This window comes from Herpailurus yagouaroundi, unplaced genomic scaffold, assembly GCF_014898765.1.
Source record: "Herpailurus yagouaroundi ecotype Mexico unplaced genomic scaffold, PumYag 77, whole genome shotgun sequence".
In the NCBI taxonomy this organism is placed as follows: domain Eukaryota; kingdom Metazoa; phylum Chordata; class Mammalia; order Carnivora; family Felidae; genus Herpailurus; species Herpailurus yagouaroundi.
Genome location: NW_024412388.1, coordinates 103,676,052 through 103,698,961, shown reverse-complemented (window position 1 = coordinate 103,698,961; position 22,910 = coordinate 103,676,052). Strand labels below are relative to the sequence as shown.

Here is a 22,910-nt window from a genome sequence, read left to right as displayed (position 1 = left end):
TAAACCAGACTCTGAAAAGAATCAAGAGCTCAATTGGTTCAAGCTGCAACTCACCATGTTTTATCTAGATGCTGTTTCTTGTCCTGGAGTTCTCGTTTCAGGCTCTCTACTTCAACCTTCAGCTCGATGTTCTGAAAAGCACACAGGCATTAATCATCATTAACTGCCACAGATCCTCTATCCTGGAACCAGGTTCCTACTTGAGTCCTGCCTTGGTTCATAGCTTCTCATTCTATCCCAGCTCTCTTCATGCCTCTTGACATAAAGGAGATTCAGATAGATCAGTATCCCAGTCAAGAATGGACTGTACAGCTTCAGATTTCCCTGGAGCTACTCATCCGTTCTCCCAACCCATTCATTATTGTCCCTGGATGACGAACACCACCCAAGCCTGTTTGTTCTCTAAAGCACTGGACAACGGCAGTATATTAAAATAATTTTTTCTTGGCGGACCTGGTTGGCTCAGTTGGTAGATCACACAACTTGCAACCTCAGGGTCATGAGTTCAAGCCCCAAGTTGGGCGTCGAGTCTACTTTAAAATAATAATAATAATATAATTTTTTATTATATAAAAAATGTCAAATTGCTATATATAGAATTATATTTAAATATAACTGGGGATTTAATTTTTAAAGAAATCATGTTGTGGGGTGCCTGGGTGGCTCAGTGGTTAAGCATCCAACTCTTGATTTCGGCTCAGGTCACGATCTCACGGTTTCATGAGTTCAAGCCTCGCATCAGGGTCTGTGGTGACAGCATGGAGCCTGCTTGGGATTCTCTCTCTCCCTCCCCCTCTCTCTCTGCCCCTCCCCTACTTATTCTGTCTCTCTCAAAAATAAATAAACTTTAAAAAAAAAGAAATTATGTTGTGAACATTTTTGAAAACAACACCCTGCCTTTATTGTTACATTGGACTTCCATAAATTGCATTTGCTTAAGCTGAGAGGGGAATCTGATGGTAAATCTATGAAGGGGACAATTAATTTTTATTGAGGTGAAACAGCAACAAATTGTGACTTGACAGGCAGAAAAAGGAAATAAAAACATCCCAAGAGAGGTAAAGCAGAGATTTGGTGAAACAGAGATTTGGTGAAAAGTTCATGGATTGTTCAGCTTCAGTGGCCTGGTGTCTGATGAGGAGTGGGAAAGGAGTATAGAAAATACTTTGCAACTAGTTTGTGAAAGCCATGCTAAGAAGACTGAACAGTAGTCAGTAGAGAACAAGAACTCATCAGGGAGCTTTAGGCAAAATATTGCCATGATCAGGTCTACCTGAGGAAGGAGTTTATAGTAGATGTAAAGAAGATGAATGAATCAGGAGGCAACTGCTCAGATTAGAGACAGGGACTGTCTGGCACCAAAGAAGCACAGGGAGAAAGACTCAAAAGGCATTTCCAAGGCAGAATCCATGAGGCTTTCCTGCTTTGGGAGAGACAGGAAGGAGCAGAGACAATGCCGAGATTTCTAGCATGTGGGTGATAATGCACACTAGTAACTAAAATAGGGAACAGTAAAAGAGGAGCAGGTGTGTAGGGGAACCTAAAGAGGGGTCTAAAAATACTAGTCAGAGATTTATTTTATTAAGGCTTAGAGCAGAGTACACAGAGATGAGTTAGTCCCTTCCCTGAATATATAGTATTAAGCAGGGAGAATTTTATCAATACTATGTGATGGACTTCATCAGATGCACCTCAGTTTTCCCACAGGTATACTGCGATTGCTTTCTTTTTTGATGAAGATAATAATGTCTATTCCACAGGGGACTTTGTGCAGATTCAATGGGATGAGGTACATAATGCACTTAGAATACCTAGAACTCTGCCTTGCACACAGCTGCTCAACTATCTTTGTCCCCCAGCTAACTAGTGCCAGTCAAGAGACCTCAGCCCCACCAGGAAAAGTATTTAAATCTGAAGGAAGGAAAAAATGGAATGTTAGCTACACTGGAATTAAAAGAAAAAAGACAAAATCTGAAGGATGCAAATTCTGTTGGCTCTATCTTTTCCAAATCCTAGGTAAGAAAATGGAGTCAATACTTGAATTAATTTGGCCAAAGATTCCAGGCCCCTCATTTTAAAGATAAGGAAATTGAAACTCAAAGAGTTCCTCTAAGATAAAAACAACAATCAAATCCAGCACTCCATTTTTGCTCTAGCATTTCAGCCACAGATCAGTTCAGGAAGCACGACCAAGTTTTGCTTGATTTAGTAGAAGGTGGTAAATTATAGAATTAGGGAATGTGCCTAATGTATTAGGCAGTAAGTATAGTGGTTAAGAGCACAGGCTTTGAAGGTGATAAGGGCTTGGCAAGTCACATGCCCTCTCTAAAAGCCTCAACCTCCTCATCTATCAAGGGCGGGTGGGGGAGATCATAAGGGCACCCAACTAATTAGGATGTTAAGAACATTAAGCGAAATAATGCACAAAATGTACACTGCGCAATACAGGGCATGCAGTAAGCATTCAGAAAATGTTAGCTATTATTAACCATAAAAACCAAAATTTGCCCTCTCTGACTAGGATAGCTGAAGTTCTCAACCAACCACATGTTGAACTAATATTATGTCATGGAAAGGAAAGAAAACTATTACACCAAAGGTAGGATATCCCAGTCACCTGCACACAAATACACACCCAATCTGAACAGTCTTCACGTGAGCATTACCCTTCTGAGATAAGTAGAAAAGATAAAGGAAAGGAGCGAAAGGAAGAAAAGAATAAAGAGGAAAGACAAAAAACAGAACTACCTTCCTTAGGCTTCAGCATTACGTCTACTCAAGTCGACAATGAAGTTTATGAGGCTCATAAGGAACTGCTAAAATAGTTTCATCTCCACCAAATTAGGTCCTAAATCTTATGATCAGTGATTCCAGTGGATCAAAGCACTTTCATGGGTGTCACAAAATCGACCATGTGGAAATGCAAGTGCAGGCCGATTTCCAGCATTACGAAGGTCCAACCCCTCTTCTGTAACCTCTTTCTGCAGAAAACATCCCTGTGTACTAAATCAGATTTATCCATTCTCCACTAGTAAATATTCATATGTAAATTGTCAAATTCTAAGTACAGCTGGAGTGGATCCCAAATTAACTGCATCTGCTTATTTTACCACCAAATCTTGCCAGCTCTTTGTCAAGATAACTGAAGAAATTTTTGTATTCAAGAAAGAAAGGGGTGGCTGGGGTGGGGGGTGGGTGGAAGAGAGAGCCTCTTTTTTTTTTTTTTTTAACATGTCCCCAGAGGAGTATTCCCCCATCTAATTCAAGGGAAAGTTTCAGTGATGAAGCTAAATTAAATGATTAGAAACAGAACTACAATAAACTTTCATTATAATGAAACCCATATTACCTACAGCTTGAGAATTGGGCTAATGATGAGTTTATAGATTAACAGTGTTTAATCAGACTTCTCTGTGTAGGCAGCTTGTTTTGTTTCGGGAAAAATCACTTGACCAGAGTCCTAACAGCAAGTGTTAAACACAGGATTCTCAAGTCATATCCACCCTGGTGTTTATTGCAAAGTTCAACACACAACTGGGTACAAAGCAACCAGCAGTAACCAGTTACCTGACTCTTCTCCAAGGCTTTAATTTTAACTCTACAAATTGTTCCCCTGCTCATAGAACCCCAAAGTGACTATCCCTTCTAAAAACAAGATTTTCAACTTCTTGCCCCAATAGAAGCTACAGCAGAGTGAATTCTAAAATGTTATTTACAAATGAGAAATGGTTTTTTGCCTGACCAATTTAAAAAAATCTTAATGCAAAATGTTATCAATCCTTTCAGAGTTAGAGTAGTAGCATTATTACCAAATATATTAACTAGGTTAATAGTTTGTACACTATCTCCCACCAGTATTCCACAAGTCACTTTTAGAAGTGGGGAAGGGAGAAGTTTAAATTGAAAAAGTGGGGTGACAGCCAGGCAGTGTTAATGGATCTGCCCTGACTCCTGTATACCCTTCTCCTCCACACTTAACACACTCTTAGTGTGGAAATGAACTTTAAAGTTCTCTTGGGGAATAATGAAGATGTTCAACATGTATTTCTTATACTTAGTATGCCTGCAATCCAGTTGAGAAGAGAAGAGCTTTTAATATTCATTTAATTAATTTAAATTCTAAAGGTATTTGCTAGGGAGGTGGGTGGGAGATGGGCTAGATGGGTGATGGTTATTAAAGAGGGCACTGATGGGGTGCCTGAGTGGCTCAGTTGGCTGAGCCTCTGACTTTGACTCAGGTCATGATCTCATGGTTCATGAGTTCGAGTCCCATGTCGGGCTCTGTGCTGACAGCTCAGAGCCTGGAGCCTGCTTTGGATTCTGTGTCTCCCTTTCTTTCTGCCCTACCCCGTTCGCACTGTGTGTGTCTCAAAAATAAATAAATATTAAAAAAAAAAAAAGAAAGCACTGAGTGTTGTATGTAAGTCCTGAAATTACTGAATTCCATTCCTAAAACCAATATTGTACTGTATATTGGCTAACTGAAATTTATAAAAATAAATAAGCAAATAAATAAAGGTATTTTCTAAAAATACTAAGATACTAAAGGTGACCAGTGATGAGGAAGTTCAGATATGGCCTAACCCAGGGAAACTTCATGGGTGAGTAACATATAGAAGGGTGAAGGTCACTGTAGATGAGGAAATATGACAGTAAGATAGAAACTGCTATATAATCCAAATGTACAAGTGCCACTCAGTAGCTGACTTATTTCAAACATAAATATTTGATAGAGCAAAATTCTAGAATAATTAAAAAATTTCCATCAATTGATGAATAGATAAACAAAATGTGGTATACCCATACAGTAGAATGTTACTTGGCCATAAAAAGGAATGGTGCATGCTACAACATGGATGAACCTTGAAAACAATATGCTGAGTGAAAGAAGTCAGTCACAAAGAACATAACTCTGTTTATATGAAATGCCCAGAAAAGGCAAAACCACAGAGAAATAAAGAAGACTGGTGGAGGGTGGTAGACTGGGGGGAAGGGAGGAAGGGGAAAGGGGAGACAGGGGCATTGGGGAGTGATGGTTCTTGAGTGATGAAAATCTTTCATCTTCAGTGATGAAAATATTCTAAAATTGATTGCTATGATATTTGCACAACTCTGAATAGTATAGAAACATTGATGTGTAATTGAATTGTATACACTTTAAATAGGTGAGTTGTAATGGTATGTGAATTTTATCTCTATTAAATTGTTATAAAAATGTTTCAAAAAGTCCTAGGAATTTATAATAGTTATAATTAAAGGACAACCATTGCAAATAGCTTATTGCACATGCACTTAGAACAGTATCTAGCATATAGAAACATCATTACTATATCTAAATTACAAAGCAAAACTACACGATCTCCAAGCTTCTCTAACAAAGATTAGCACTGGGTATTTCAAAATCTCTTTGTAATCTCTCCCTTTTCCATGGTTACCACCCTGTGAGGTATTCCTTCCTTCTCATTGGGATCAGAGCAAATAGTCTCATTACTGGTCTCCCCAACCTCAGCCTCTCCACCATTTAAATTTTTCCTAAAGCATATTTCTCATTAGTTTACTCCCTTTACTAAAAAAAACTTTTAATGGTTTGTAAAGACACAGCAATTAAATTTTACTGAGCCTGATAACGGAATCCACTCAAAATCTGACCTTAACCTACCTATTCATCTTCTCCTATCACACTCCACCAGCCTGACTGGATCTCTCGCGCATGCCCTATGCGTTCTCATTGCCCTGTCACTGTCCCTCTTTCAGCTTCATCCTTAAATGCCACCTCCCTTGTAAAGCCTTACTTTACCCCACATTAGAAGTCATTTCTTTATTTTTTTAAATTTATTTATTTTGAGAGAAAGAGAGAGTGTGTGTGAGAGTGAGGGAGAGGAACAGAGAGAAAGGGAGAGACAGGATCCCAAGCAGGCTCCACACTGTCAGTGCAGAGCCCCACCCAGGACTCAATCTCCCAACCCTGGGATCATGACCTGAGCCAAAATCAAGTGTTGGATGCTTAACTGACTGAGCCACCCGGGGGCCCCAAAAGTCATTTCTTATGCCTCTGGTTTTTCACATCATTCTCTTTGTATTTTAACAGTTGCACACTGTAAAAGGCTTTGTAAATCTACATGTCTTATTTCTCTGCCGTAGGGACAGAGAAAACGATGGTGCCTTGGAACTAGCCAGGTGTGCTCTTTGTTAGCTTCTGCCTTTCAGCTTTGTGAGGGTGGGACATGGGCTTCAGGGCAGGCAGACCTAGAAAGGCAGAAATGCCTTTCTGCCACTTATTAGCTGGGTGACCTTTTCTGTGTAAGTTCCTTTGCCTCTTAGAACCTAATTTCCTCAGTGATAAATTGGGTTGAGAAAAATTATCTTGCGGGGCATAGTGAGGGATAAATGAGATAACCTATGTAAAGTACCCAGCACAGTGCCTGACTCACAAAACTAGCAGTTGTGATGAACCTGAAGTCCTCCCAGGTCTTTGCACTTGGACGCATAGTAAACACATTGAATACGCAAACCAACAGACTGCAAATGAACCAGGGACAAATGCACTCCAGGGAGAAGTGGAACGACAATGTTTGCTGGATGAATAAAAAGGTGACAGGATAATGCTGTGTACTTGTACAAAAAAACCCACTTTTTATCTGAAACCTTTAAAAGATTTTCTCTGCTCTAAACAAAACATTCTCTAAGAGGTATATTGTTAGCCCATTGGAGACAAAAGGTTACTAAAACTGAGGCATAAAGAAGAGAAAGAATTCTGAATCCAGCTTAGGATTCCAGCCTCCTCTTCTTCCTCTGCCCTCCCCACAAAAGGGCCAAACATACTACTCCTGTGCACTACACCGAGACTCAGAGATACAAATTAAGCTCTTAAAATGGACATTTGAAAGGGAAAATTGACCATGGACCAAGTATTAGATGCCATTAAGGAATTACTTTTAAGCTTTTTGTGTACAATAATAATAGTGTTGCCGTTATGTTTAAAAACAAAGCCCTTATGTGTTCGAGGTATATTCTAATGTCGTTCCAGACACATTTCTAGGATGTCCCAGAGCTGCTGTAAGGAGGGGAGGACAGAGACAGCAGACTGTTGGTACCTGTTGAAGCTGGGTGGCAGGACACGGGTCTCCAGGACATGGGACAGGTACATAAGAGATTCTCTTCATCTTTGTATATGTTCAAAAATTTTTATAATAAAATGTCAAAAGGGGCATTTTCAACATTAAAAGGTAAAATGTTCATTTTGTTTGTTTGTTTTTTGATTTTTGATTTCTGGCATTACTAAGATCACTAATAACAAAGAACATTTGGCTCCCAGGTGAAATAGATCAAGGGGGTTAACTTCCGGTTATAAAATAAGTCACAGAGATGAAAAGCACAGCATGGAGAATACAGTCAATAATATTGTAATAATGTTGTTCAATGACAGGTGCTAACTACCTTACCATGCTGAGCACTGACTAATGTACAGAATTGCTGAATCAATGTTATACACCTGAAACTAATATAACAGTGAAGGTTAATTGTACTTCAATAAAAAAAATTAAATTAAAAAAGTTAAAAAATAAAATAAAACAAAAAAGCATTTGGCTCCCTATGGTAGCTCCTTTTAGCCACCAAACTTATATAGAACATTGGTGCCCTATTTCCCAAGATTGAGTGATAAAGAAAATAAACCTCCCTCTAAGTGCCTCTTAAACTTGAGAGTCTCAGAATACAAATGGATATGGGGTCATAGGGAGGAAGGAAGAAATGTAGAAATAAATTACAAACAAGACTCTATTGGAGAGGAATCCGCACCTTCCTTAACTGGTAGACTGGACGAATTCAAACTAATTCACGGTTCTCTCACTTCACCTCTTACCATTTCCAGTCTCTTCAACCCCGATATTGCCTCACTCACTCTCTTCCTCCCTCTCTGCCACTCACCTCACCCAGCTTGGACTGTACCCTTTTGGTCCAACACAGGACCAGGATGCCATCAGTGGTTCTCCAGCAGCCATTTAAAAAAAAAAAATTTTTTTTTTAACTTTTTTTTTTTTTTTTTTTTTTGAGACAGAGAGAGACAGAGCATGAACGGGGGAGGGGCAGAGAGAGAGGGAGACACAGAATCGGAAGTAGGCTCCAGGCTCTGAGCCATCAGCCTAGAGCCCGACACAGGGCTTGAACTCACAGACTGCGAGATCATGACCTGAGCTGAAGTCGGACGCTCAACCGACTGAGCCACCCAGGCGCCCCTCCAGCAGCCATTTTTTCTGATAACCAGAACTCTGAGTGATGGTAGCCTATGGCAAGATAGTCTCCAAGGCTCCTTCCAGCCTCTGGTGGTACCACTCTCCTCTCCTCTAAACCAAGAGTGTGTCCTTGGGAGTCATCAAGTCTCTACCAGAGCTGCTCTCAGCCTGTGATGGCTTCTTCCCTCTTTGTAAACCTGTTCTTCACTACTGTTAGACTCTAGCATTCCCTCCTCTAGGAGACTGTCTCCAACCCCCCAGTCAGAACAAAGAGTTCCTTTCTCATCACTCCCACTACACTTGTTTATAACTAAGAGGACTATAATTTAACACCCATACTGGGACTCTTTTCAAGGTGAAAATATTATATTTATACCATAATTATACCAGGACAACAGGCAACACTGGGACTATCCTGTACATTGGGATGCATGGTCATCTGAAGCCTGTCTCCAGCATAGCAGTCACTTCACTCTGCCCTGATGAGTTATTTAAAATGTCCAGCTCCCCCTCTCGATTTTGATGTCTAGAAAAGTACTGTGCTCTCAGTAGCTCAACTATCTGTTTTGGGGATAAACGGTTTATCACCAGTCTTGAGCTCCTACCTCACATTTTTGTTTCTGTATTTAACTTCATGCAAGCATGTGGGTGTTTCAATTAATCTTCAAGCACCTTGAGGACAGATTATATCTTATTTTGTATCTATCACAGTTTGCTGCTGGGGTAAAAGCAGACACTGAAAGAAAGAAAGAAGCTGGACTGCACACTAGCATACATTTGTTGATAAAATCAGCAAGTAAAGTACATCCCGAAGATTAAAAGTTGCTGGAACCAAAGTTCTTCCCATTGCAGTTCTTGACCTCTAGAAGGTCTCAGTGTAGTAAGAGGTGAGCTGGGGTTGGCACGTGAAGGAAATGGGTATCGCACCTTTGCAAGAGAGCAGGTTACAAGCCAGAGAGGAGAATGCTCTTCCATATAAGAGTCTTTGAGACAAAAGTAAATATGGCCAGGTCTCACTTCAAAGCAATTCTATAAACTAAAAGAATTCAAGAAGAAATAGATTAGCCGGAGGAAGAGTCTCAAAACCTTGTGAGCAGACCCTCTTATAATTTGTGATTATTCAAAGTGAAAACTAACTCTCAGTGGGTGAGTTTTATTTTAAAAGCTTCTCTTTTTTGGGGCGCCTGGGTGGCTCAGTTGGTTAAGCGTCCGACTTCAGCTCAGGTCACGATCTCGTGGTCCTTGGGATCGAGCCCCGCATCGGGCTCTGGGCTGATGGCTCAGAGCCTGGAGCCTGCTTCCGATTCTGTGTCTCCCTCTCTCTCTGCCCCTCCCCCGTTCATGCTCTGTCTCTCTCTGTCTCAAAAAAAAAAAAGTTAAAAAAAAAAAAAACTTCTCTTTTTTGAATCGTACCCCTTCCAGGGAAAGTGTAGTTCATAAATATTTTTTTCTGCATGCAGAGTTAAATTTCTTTTCTGGACCTCACTGAAACCACTGGGGCAAAGCCATAGATCTATAAAACAGGGTGAAGTATTGAGTATTTTCTAAAATTTTTTTAATGTTTATTTTTTGAGAGAGGGAGACGGAGAGTGTGAATGGGGGAGGAGCAGAGAGAGAGGGAGACAGGGATCTGAAGCAGGGTCTGTGCTGACAGCAGAGAGCCTGATGTGATGCGGGGCTCAAACCCACAAACTGTGAGATAATGACCTGAGCTGAAGTCGGATGCTCAACCGACGGAGCCACCCAGGCGCCCCACTACTGAGTATTTTCATAAGAGTTCTACGGGTTCTGACCAAGGGACAAATCGCTGGTCCCTACTCAATCCCTAGAAACACATTTTAGTAGCTTCCAAGTGAGTTCTTTTATGGATGAAGTTTCTTTCCATTCACACAGTTTTAAAGCAAAAATTGAACTCTAGTGGGTCTAAGTATTTGGTTCTGTCATTAAATAACTGTGTGGTCTTTGACTAGTCACCCCTAAAGCTTTCTGTTTTTATACAAAGAGACTCTCCCTGTCTCCCGTAAGAATTGTAATATAGCCTGCATCCCTCGCCTTAGCTGATGTGAGACACCTAGCTAGAAAGTGTTCAAATGCAAACAGTAAAGTCCTCAGACCCCAGGGCAGAGGAGAGACTTTATCCAGAGTGCAGTCCCTGCCTTTCTACAGATTCCAGGTTCACTGTCATCCACTAGCACAGTTAAGCCCCAAATTAGACACACAGGTGGCCCCAACATGTGACAAGTGTCCTTCATTGTCAGGAAAAGGACAGTAAGGCAGTGTCCTAGCCTCAGTAACCAGAAGACTACAAGGCCAGGGCACTCTTCTGCCAGACACTGCCTTAGTGTCCAATCCTCCAAAGAGATGGAAAAAACCAAGTGGAAAAGTTTCAGTTTATACAGTACAAAATACAAGGATCTGCATCCAAATACAAACTCCACTATTCAGGTCACTGAAGCCCTACCCATGTCAGTCTGTAGCAGAGGTGTGAAAACAACACCATTTCCTTCCTGGACCAGTTTACCTTGGTTAGACAAACACAGACATCCATATCTGAGTAGGCACTTAGGCCATGGATGGATTCTCAGGTGATCAGATATTTGGACAGACACAGCCAAGGCTCATGTGTTGGGGCACAGGAAGAGAAAAAGAGACAGAGAGACAGAGACAGAAAGGGTGCTCATTGGGCAGAGGACAGGGTAGCTGATTGTAAGCTTTGTTTATTTGTATTTTCATCTAATATTTACTGAGTATCTACTTTGGATGGGCAAGGTACTCTAATAGGCACTAGAAAGAGCAAGGCAGAGGCAATCACGGTCCTCAGGGAATTTATAGCCTATGGTGGCAATTAACCAAATGATTATAATAGAGTGTAATAAACGGAGGAGACCTAGGGGCAAGTGGCTGGCTCAGTTGAAGCATGCAACTCTTGATCTCAGGTTTGTGAGTTGAGCCCCACGTTGGGGGCAGAGATTACTTAAATGTGAATTCTTAGGGATGCCTGGGTGACTCAGTCAGTTAAGCATCCAACTCTTCATTTTGGCTCAGGTCACGATCTCATGGTTGTAGGATGGAACCCCATGTCAGGCTCCACGTCGGCTCCATGCTTGGGATTCATTCATTCATTCATTCATTCACTCTCTCTCTCTCTCCCTCCCCCTACCCCTCTACCACTTGCGTTCTCTCTCTCTCTCTCTCTGTCTCAAAAATAAAAGGGGAAGATGACTTATGGCGATGTATGGAATGCTCCCTTTTTTGGCAGCTGTACCGGGTTGTAAGTAGCCCACTGGTCAGTTAGGGCCTATGGATATTTGGAGGTGGGTCACCTGATAGGCCTGCCTGCATTCAGCCAGGTGGTCACTGTGGGCCCTTTCTGCATTCCACTTCTCAATTCTGTTTGCCTAAAAGTGGCCTCTACATACATCACATTGTACCATACCATTACCCTAAGTACCAAGTCCTTTATTTTCCCTTGGCAGCTCTGTAGTTTCAGATTTATAGCTCTCCTTCCTGAAAGATTAGAATGAGGGAGCTGGGAAGAAGAGCAACCCAAGTTAGACTCAGCTCCAAGAATGTTTCCTGGGAGGCTAAAGCTAGGAGTTACAGGATTTGTGTATCTGCTGCTGTTTATACCTCCACTTGCATGCATTTCCATTTAGCTATCCAATGCTAGGTCTCCTCTGTTGTTGTTGTTGTTGTTGTTGTTGTTGTTGTTGTTTTAAGATTGCATTTTTTTAAATATTTATTTTGAGAGAGAGTGAACATACATGCATAGGGGAGGCACAAAGAGAGAGAGAATCCCAAGCAGGCTCTGCACTGCCAGTGCAGAGCCCGATGTGAGGCTTGTTGCCACCAACCATGAGATCATGACCTGAGCCAAAGTAAGGTGTTTAATGGACTGAGCCACCCAGACACCCCAAAATATCTGACATCATATAGGTGTTCAATAAACATTAGTTTCCCCAAAGGTGGTAAGGCACCTAAAACACAGGAAGGAGAGAGAGTTCTTTTTGGCCAACCCTGAGTTTAGGAACCCAAGAAAAGACAGATGAAAATGAAGTGTCTGGATTTTGATGGTGAGTGAGCTGGTGGGGGGCGGGGCATACATGAGAAATCACTGTACCTTCTACTTATTTTTGCTGTGCACCTAAAACTGCACCAAATGATAAAGTCTATTAAAAACATGGGGGAAAATATGAGAGGTGTCTCAGGCTTGTTTTATTTAGACTCTGAGCTCAGAGGTCCCAATATACAAACTGCCTTGGTGTTCACACTGATCTGTAACCTAAACCCTTCTCAGCCACCCCGTAAAAATCTTGGTGGGGTCCCAGAAGCCTGCTGATCTGGTCCAACTGAGCGCGCAAATGAGAAAATATACACATAAATACCAATGATCTCAGTGATTCTCTCCCCCTCCCAGCACATTCCTTAGCAGGATGACTCTCTCTCACTTGGCTGGAGCCTCTCTGTTCACAAATAGGCCTGGCCGGGCTTAATTTAGCAAAGTGCAGGCCTCCTGCGAAAGCCAGGGGTGAGGCTGGAGGCCTGCAATCCCCAGGACACCTTGTGTGGAGACAGGAACACAGCCCCACTGAAGGGGCTGCAAGGGATACTCAGAATGATTGTTTCCCCCAGCCATTTAGGAACTGGAGCTCAGGGGAACCATCCTGTGTTTTCTTTTGACTTCTCTTTGGGCAGCAGGCATAGAATTGGGATAAGTAAAAATTTACTTTGGAGTTAAAAGTATAAAAACTATATTAATTTTTCTATAGATAAATTGGTACCCAAGAAACCTATGGCCTACTAAATATTTTAAAGTTACCCGCGGCATCTAACACGATCTGACATTCATGCCCAGATTCAGCTCTCAATTTTTGGATTGTCACTTGCTTTGATCTATTCTCCAAAAAGGATAAAGCCACTTGTCGGTATTCTGCAAAGTCCAGGATGAAGTCCATTTCTCACACTGAAGCTTGCACTACACACTGGAATCGAAGTTCTAACACCTGGCAGTCACTCCCTTAGAAGCCTGGCTGTGTTCTGAAGCCAGATGCCATGATCAGGCAACTCTCCTGAAGTTATACCTCTGCTTGGGACCAGGGATACCACTTAAGACTGTGGACTCCAAGCTGTCTTGTCCAGGATGGCAACCACCAGCCACCTGCAGCTACTGAACACTTAAGATACGACTAGTCCAAAGTGAGATGTGCTGTAAGGATTTCAAAGATGTAACACACACCGGGTTGCAAAAACTAACCACAACTGCAGAATATATAAAATCTCAATAATTTTTAAATATTGATTTTATGTTGAAATGATAATATTTCAAATATGTTATTAACATTAATTTCGTGTGTTTCTTTTTACTTTTTTTGTAGTGTGGCCACTAGAAAACATTTAAAAAAATGTTTTAAGGTTTATTTACTTTTGAGAGAAAGAGAGAGACAGAGGTGTGAGCAGGGGAGGGGCAGAGAGAGGGGGAGACACAGAATCAGAAGCAGGTTTTAGGCTCTGAGCTGTCAGCACAGAGCCTGACGTGGGGCTCGAACTCATGAACTGTGAGATCATGACCTGAGCCGACGTCAGACACTTGACTGACTGAGCCATCCATGTGCCCCTAGAAAACTTTAAAGTACATCTTATCTTTCCATGTGTACATTTCTTAGCTCCTTCTAAATTATAAGCACTTTGTGGTTGGATGGATCTCAAACTTCCTCTGTAGCCTCAACATAATCCTCAATAGTGCTGAGTCCGTAATGGAAACTTAGAAAGTTTGTGGATTGACTGCAAACACCTAGAAGTGGCAGATCACCCAAATCTGAGCCTCTGTGTCCTTGATTCTAAAATGTGGGTGGTAGTAGAGTCCACCTCCCAGTGTTATTATGGGGAAGAGAACTTGAGAGGGAACAGGGGCTGGAGAAAGGAGGCATGGAGGAGGAGAGATAGGGAGACACCTGTGGTTTGCATTACAATTCTGTTGGACAGTTGCTGCTCTCTAAGTTGTTAGGTAAAAGATGTACTAGTTTGAAGTACATTGCACGAAGACATGCTCTGACCTGCATCACAGTTAATTCTGTGGTATAAGAGCACCGCTCAGAGTTTTTATGGGGTTATGGCATTCATCAACCAACAAAATACACAAGTGACTCCAGCTAATTATAGGTGAAGCAAAACTATCTAGGGGGTGATTACAACTGACACCAGGTGACTAAACCAAAGTCAGATCACTATTCTACCCAAAGTATGTTCAGACAGTAAACTCCAAGTGTCAGGAAGGCACAGACCCCCTGTATCTTCTCACCATTGTGTCCTCATTGCTAGCACAGTGCCCATACACAGATGATTATTTATCAAATGAAGAGATGTTCAGAATAAAAATATAACCCACTCAAACAATTCTCACTGTCAAGAACTTCCTCTTCTTACACTTTCTTTTCTCAATTTGTTTGCTTTCTACTTCTGTCAACCCTTCCCTTGAAGAGACTGCTCAATTCTGGGAATTTCCCCTGGAATGCTAGCTTCTGGACATCTCAGGTGGAGGAAACAGCAAACGATGGAAAGGCGGTCCCCTTTCCACCTTTTCTGTACAGATGGACTTCACCTGAAACTTCTAGGTATTTGCAGTCAATCCACAAACCTTCTAAGTTTCTATTATGGGCTCAGCGCTATTGAGGATTATGTTGAGGCTACAGAGGAGGTTTGAGATCCATCCAACCCACAAAGTGCTTATAATTTAGAAGGAGATAAGAAATATACACATGGAAAGATAATTTCTGGCCAGGCATTAAGTAACAGATGCCAAATAATGTATCTGAACTGTAATTGTTGAGAGAGCACAGAGAGTGAAAGATGATTTCAGGCAGCTGCGATGAGGAACGAGCACCTGAGCAGATGGAATCTGAGTTGGATGCTGAAACCTGAGTACAGGGTTTGCACAAGCAGACAAAAAGGATACAGGTAATCCAGGTGTGAACAAGGATGTGTCGGCTGGAGTTAGCACACATGAGGGGAAGTAACTGACTCCAGAAACCTGTTTGAAAATATACAGAGTGAGAATACAGCTTGCTTCCTACTTCATTAGGAAAACTGAAACAACTAGAACAAAACTCCGACAGTCTCCTATCACCACATCCATCCATTCACCAGCATCTGAGCTCACATACCCTGTCTTTCCACTTGTGACCACAGATCAACTGTCCATGCTCCTGTCTAGAGACAAACCTCCCACCTGGCATTAGGTCTCATTCTCTCTGCTGCTCAAAAATAACATCCAGAAAGTCTCCTCTCTCTCCTCCACCAATATTTCACCTTCTACTGGAAAATTCTGTTGGTATACAAATATGTTATTTTCCATCTATCTTTTCAAAAATCTTCTATGGACCCCACACTGTTACTAGGTACTATCCTGTTTCTTTGTTCTCCTTTGCAACAAAACTCCTCAACATACTCAGTAATACTCACAGACTCCAATTCTCTCCTCCTTTGTTAAACTGATACAATCAGGCCTTTGCCTCCAAAAGTCCATCAAAAGGACTCTAATCAAAATCACAAAGGGCATTCGTGTTGTTGAATCCAAAGGTCAATTCTTAGTTATTACTTGACTCTCATCAGTGTTTCAAAAGGTTGATCTGGCCCTCTTCCCTTTCTCACTTCCTTTATTTGGCTTCCACAACTCCAGACTATCTTGGTGGAGAGTCCCACCTCGCTGGTTGCATCTTCTCCTTCTCCTTCCCCCAAACTTCCTGTCAGAGTGACCCAGGGCTTATTCTTTGGTCGTTTTCTCTTCCTCCTTGATAGGTCTCACTCCCTTGGTGATCTCACAGAAATTTCATGGCTTTAAATACCAACTATATGCTGACACCCCCAAAATGTATATCTCCAGCCCAAGCCTTTATCCAGAATATCCACAACTCCAGACTTTTTTTAAAAAATTTTTTTTAATGTTTGTTTATTTTTGAGAGAGAGACAGGGCACAAGCAGGGGAAGAGCAGAGAGAGAGGGAGACACAGAATCCAAAGCAGGCTCCAGGCTTTGAGCTGTCAGAATAGAGCCCGATGTGGGGCTCGAACTCACGAACCGTAAAATCATGACCTGAGCTGAAGTCAGATGCTTAACCAACTGAGCCACCCAGGCGCCCCAAGAACTCCAGACTTATATATTCAACTGCTTACTTGACATTGCCATTGGAAATGTTCAACAAATATCTCAAACACAAAAGTCCCCAATTTACTCCTCCTCTCCACCCTCAAACCTACTCTATACATAGCCTTCCCTATCTCAGCTAGGGAAACTCCATCCTTCCATTTGCTTAGGCCAAAAGCCCAAGGGTCTTCCTTGATTCCTTTCCTTCTTTCACGTTCCACAGCCATCCACCTGCAATCTCATTGGTGTCTCCTTCAAAGCTTATCCCCACATCGATTGCTATTACTTTAGTCCGATCACCACCATCTCTTCTGTCAATTACTGCAGTGGCTTCTTATCACCAGCCTGGCTGGTACCCTTGTCCTACAGCCTATTCTCAATACCACAGCCATAATGATCTTTTCAAAAGTCAGACAGGACTGTCATTGGTCAGATCATTCCTGTGCTAAAAATCCCTTAATAGCTTCCCTTGTCACTCAGAGTAAAAGCTGAAGTCTCTAAAATGATCTACAAGGGCCACTGTGATCTATACCAGCCCCATGACCTCTGGGGCCTCATCTCCCAACATTCTCGCCCTTTCTCATGTTGCTTTAGCCACAGTGTTTTCTTTCTGTTCTCTGCCTGGAATATTTTCCCCCAAGTTATCTGTTTGCCTTAACTTCCTCGTTTCCTTCAAGTTATTGCTTAAAAATCATTTTCTGTGGCAGGGTACCTGGGTGGCTCAGTCGGTTAAGTGTCCGACTTTGGCTTGGGTCATGATCTTGCCTGCTTCAGATCCTGTCTCTCTCTTTCTCTGCCCACTTCCCCTGCTCCCCGTGCTTCTCCCTCTCTTCATAAAGAAAAAATAAACATTAAAAAAGTCATTTCAGGGGTACCTGAGTGGCTCAGCTGGTTAAGCATCCGACTTTGGCTCAGGTCATGACCTCACAGTCGATGAGTTCAAGCCCCACATCAGGCTCTGTACTGACGGCTCAGAGCCTGGAGCCTGGTTTGGATCCTGTGTCTCCCTCTCTCTCTCTCTGCTCTCTGCCCTCCCCTGCTCACGTTCTGTCTCTCAAAAATAAACAAACATTAAAAAAAAAAAGAAACCACTTTATATGGCATAGCTACTTTGGAAAATAGTTTGGCAATATAAGTTGAAATACACACTTATTATGTGACCTAACAATGCCACTACTAGGTATTTACCCCGGAGAAATAAAACAAAGACTGGGACACGAATATTTCTAGCAGCTTAATTAATAATAACAACCCGTATGTTCATCAACAGGTGGATGGATTAAAAAACTGTATAATATTCATGCAGTGGAAGACTACTCAGCAATAAGAAGGGATGAACAACAACATGGATACACCTCAAAATCATGGTACATGAAGGAAGCCCTATACCAGAATCCACACTGTATTACTCTGGTTATACGAAATTCTACAATAGCAAGACTGAACTATAGACAGAAAATAGAGCAGTGGCTTCCTGCAGCCAGAGATGTGAGAGGATCAGCACCCATGGGACATATAGCGACTTCCTAGGGTGATGGAAACATTTTACATCTCAATTGTGTTGTGGTTGTTGCATGGATATATATACACATTTGTTCAAATTCACCAAACTATACACTTAATACAGTTGATTTAAACAAAAAGATAAAAGAAAACAGCAATGATAAAGGAAGTGGCAATGTAAACAGTCAAGTGCAAAGAGTAAGCAAGGAGCTCGGCACAGAGACCACCATCCATGGCCTCAGCTCAGCGCTGAGGACTGTAAATGTTGTGAGAGTAAAACCCAGTAACAAATCTTCCTCTGTTGGCCACTAACATGTCTATCTACTTCCTTTTCCACCTCTTCCCTGCAAAACAAGTGGGAAGATTAGACTCAAACATGGTTCCCCATGGTCCCTGCCTCCCAGGGTTCATGCCTTTGTGGAATCCCTTCCCCTCTAGTATGGGCAGGATGCGTAACTTGCTTCTAACAAGGAGAACATGGCAAAGGTCACCACATATCACTCCTGTGACTATGTTAAGTTTTAAGGCTCTGTTTGTCAGCAGACTTGCTCTAGAGCCTCTGCTGACTTGAAGAAATATGTGGCCATGTAGGGAAATTCCATGGCAAGGACAGAGGTGGCTTCAAGGACCTGTGGGCAGCATCCAGCCAACACCCAGCAAGAAGCCAGGACCCTTGGTCCTCCCACCACAGGGAAATGAATTCTGCCAACAACCCATGTGAGTTCAGAAGCCGAATGTTCCCTTGTGAAGCTGTCAGGTGAGAATTCGGCCTGGCCAATATCTTGGTTATAGCCTAGTGAAACCCTGAGCACAGAATTCAGCTGAGTCCTGCCTGGACTGCTTACCCACCTAAATGGTGAAATAATAAATATGTATGTGTGTTTCTAAATTTCCCAAGGGGCACCTGGGTGGCTCAGTCACTTTAGAGTCTGACTTTGGCTCAGGTCATGATCTTAAGGCTCGTGAGTTTGAGCCACACATCGGATTCTCTGCTGTCAGCACAGAGCCCACTTCATATCCTCTGTCCGCCTTCTCCCACCCCTCCCCTGCTCACCCTCTCTCAAAAATAAACATTAAAAAAATCAAATAAAAGCAAATCATTTTCTAAAACTGGTCTCCCCTGACCACTTTTTGAGACCGCAACCTGCCCTCTTCTCTTAAACGTTTTGAGCCCCTTACCCTGCTCTACCTTTTTCTTTCTTTTCCCATGGGGACTTACTGTTTTCCAATATTGTACATATTTTATTTATTTATAACATTTACTGTTCATTGTCTCCTCATGGTAAAATACAAATTCCATGAGGGTTAGGAATGCTAGTCTATTCTGTTCATTGATATGAACACACACACACACACACACACACATATTCCAACCACCTCCAATAGCATCTGGAACATAGTGTGTGTCCAATAAATAGTTTTAAAACTTTTTTTTAACGTTTATTTATTTTTGGGACAGAGAGAGACAGAGCATGAATGGGGGAGGGGCAGAGACAGATGGAGACACAGAATCAGAAACAGGCTCCAGGCTCTGAGCCATCAGCCCAGAGCCTGACGCGGGGCTCGAACTCACGGACCGCGAGATCGTGACCTGGCTGAAGTCGGACGCTTAACCGACTTCATTTATTAGGCGCCCCTAATAAATAGTTTTAAATGAATGAGGCTTAATGCTTAGGTTTCAACTATGATGAACCTATTCTAATTGTCAGCAGAGACAGTGGACAACTAACCACCATCTGTCACAACCTGAGACATCTAAAATCTACTGTTAGGTCACCTCTGAGTCTGTTCTTCCCCAAATTAAAAATTCCAAGTCCATTGCCCTTTTCTCATAAGCCTCATTTTTCCGACTTTTAAGTTTGAATTCTTCCCCGCTTCCTCTGAACTCCTGGAGCCCCATACCAGACTGCACAAGTCTGGCGGGGCACTCAGGGATAAAGACAGCCTGGCTTCTATTACATTCCACATGGCAATTTGCACCTGTTCACAAGTGAAAATGAGGTCAATGGCACCTTGTAGCGTAAATACATCAGCGAGACAATGCCACCTCTTCCTGCCTCAATCTTGGTGAAAGCCTCTATGAAAATAGATATTTTACTACAGCTCCCTCTCTTCTCTTTGGTCAGTCCTGAATACAGTGTAGAGTTATTCACTAAAAGGCATCATTTGCATTTGAAAGGGTGACTAACTTTAAATTCTGGAGAATGTGCCAAGGCCTTGCTTATTAACTGAAGAATCAGGCCTGTGTAGCTGCTGGGATACCAGGTATACTCCCTGAGGCTATTAACGGCAAATCTGGTCCTGTGAAAAATGGGACAAGATACCACTTTCCTAGAGCTATAATATGGTTCAGATCAAGATATGTGTAAAATGCAGAGAATGGTGCCTGGCATGTAGTAAACACTAAATGGACAGACATCCTCTTCCCTGGGGCTTAAATGGGAAGCATTTAGCATTTATTTTCCATATGTATGTGTGAGTTCAGGGAGAGAGGATATGGGACAAAGGAGGACAGAACTGGCCTAAGAGTGGGGAAAATACTGATACCAGAAATGGGGCAAGACTGGGTCTAGAAACGTCTCCTGGAGATAAGTGACCTGGAAATAGAGGAGCAGTCCTCAGGCTGTTTTCCTCATGACCACTCATTTTCTTCCATCTTCCATCAAGACGCTTGGGCACTGGTGACCTACCCTGACCTACCCGTGAAGAATTAGGGGAGGCAGAGAAAAGAGGGGAGGGAGAAAGTACGAAGCTAGCAGTTGAGGGCCAAATGAGGGCCGAGAAAGCCTGAGGTGGAGGTCCAGTTCTAAGTGATAGTACACCCCCTGACTGTAGCGATCCAGGCAAGCCACCTTATGCGGCCCCCGCATAACCAAGTTTTCTACAGCTGAAGGAACCCTTCTGATCTCACCCCTAGCTTGTCCAGGCTGGCAGGGCCCAGTTACTACTATCCTGACTCTCCTCCGAGGCTCCAAAAGGTTTGGCAGCAAGCTGGGCTTCTCCACCATCCACAGCCTGGAAGGGATTGGAGAGAAACAACAAGACTTGGGATGGAGACTACTCCTCACTTCTAAGAGATCTGCTCCTCTGAGCCCCTGAGGCCCACCATCTTGTTTGATTTCTGTATGGGAAGACCCTAGGATCCAGCTCTGGACACAAGTTCCTGACTTTGGAGTGGAGTGATGGCAACGCAAACCTTGTCGTCAACTGAGCTGTGGCAGGTGGGAGGGACGAGGTTTATGTTTGTATCGAGCATATACTCAGCATGACTAAAGAGAACCTGGATAGAGAGGCCTGCTGGAGTATCAGAGAGGGGTGGCCTCACAGAGGAGCTCTGAAATATAGCAAGAAAAGTACGCTCGGGGTGCCTGGGTGGCTCAGTTGGTTAAGTGTCAGACTTCGGCTTAAGTCATGATCTCATGGCTCATGGGTTCAGATGCTGCATCAGGCTCTGTGCTGATTGGGTGTTTCCCTCTCTGCCCCTCCTCCACTCTTGCTCTCTCTCTCTCAAAAATAAATAAACATTAAAAAATTTTTTTCTTTAAATAAAAAATAAAAAAGAAAGAAAAGTACCCTCAAAGGAATTGCGTACTCTGGCCCTCGGCCAGTACCCAGACTTTCCTTTTGCAGCTCCAGGCACTGGCTTTCATGCTGGCAGCCTCCTTCCACTTACCCTTACAGGCTCAGAGGAGGGCTTCCCCCTCAAGCCTCCATTTGGACTTTGTAAGGTGCTGTGTGCATAGAAATGTGGCTTCCTGCCCTTCATGGCACCAGGGCCTTGCATGAGGTTGGGAGATGAAAAGCTGGCATTACAAGGCAGCCAGTGTCTTTCATTTACTCCCAACCTCTTCAAGCCAAGTTTCCAAATAACAGGGATGGTAACTGCCCAGCGTAGCCCAAAGTCCGTTCTAAAGCTGCTTGGCAAAAAGCCACCTGACTATTACTAGCCTCCCCACAGAACGGCATGTACCAAGTTGGAGCACTGTCTTCTGGTGTGTGGGTGGATTAGGTGCTATTTAACATGATAGGGCAGGCCCCTTTCCAGTTTGTACCAGCCCCCGCTATGGGCCTTCTCCATGTGTAACAGAGCCCCATTTCTCTATAAAGTTGAACTTGCTTAGAGGCCAAGAGCAGGAAGCAGAGAAGAAAAAAAAAAAAGAGCTCATAATGGCTTATGGAAACATAAATGAAACGCCTGGAGAAGGGGTATATAGGCTGAGGAAATAAATATTTCCTTTTGTACACACAGAGTACAGAATCATTTATCTGTGATTTGCAGTAGTGCAAAGGAGAAGAAAGTCTATATGCTGACAAGCATATAACCCTTGAACTTTTGTTGAAGACCAAGGAAGTCATTGCAAATGCCTGGACAGGTAGCAAGGCCTCCTGGATTCCAGTCTCAACTTGATCATTAGGTTGCTCTGTGACCCTAGGCAAGTGACTTTACTATTCTGGGCCTCGGTTTCTACATATACATACATATATACATATACGTATATATATATATATACATATATATATATATATATATATTTTTTTTTTTTTTTAAGTAGGCTTCATGCCTAGCACAGAGCCCACCATAGAGCCCACCATGGGGCTTGAACTCACAATCCTGAGATCAAGACCTGAGCTGAGATGAAGAGTTGGACACTTAACCAACTGAGCCACCCAGGCTCCCCTCTCAGTTTCCTCATCTTTACAATAAATTAGGGAAAGTTAAGTGAATGGTATATAGAAACTCTCCATATTATTTTTGCAACTTCTCTATGAATGTACAATTGTTTTAACATAAAAAGCTTTCCTAAAAAGTAAAGGGGTTACCATGTGATCCAGCAATTCCACTACTAGATATTTGCCCAAAGAAAATGAAAACACTAATTTGAAAAGACATATGTACCCCTATGTTTATTTACTGCAGCACTGTTTACAATAGCTAAGATATAGAAGCAACCTAAGTATCCATTGATAGATGAATAGATAAAAAGATGCAACACACACACACACACACACACACACACACACACACACACACACACA

At 42.5% G+C, this 22,910-nt stretch overlaps 1 protein-coding gene across 17 annotated transcripts in view; it reads right to left on the bottom strand.

Moving 5' to 3' along the window:
• Positions 1-22,910, bottom strand: part of PDE4DIP (phosphodiesterase 4D interacting protein) — a 225,903-nt gene that overhangs the window by 108,692 nt on the left and 94,301 nt on the right. For all 17 annotated transcript variants that reach the window (XM_040471481.1, XM_040471488.1, XM_040471485.1 and 14 more), the window contains one exon: positions 55-131. In XM_040471481.1, the coding sequence (XP_040327415.1) occupies positions 55-131 (77 nt within the window). The remainder of the gene's footprint in view (positions 1-54; positions 132-22,910) is intronic.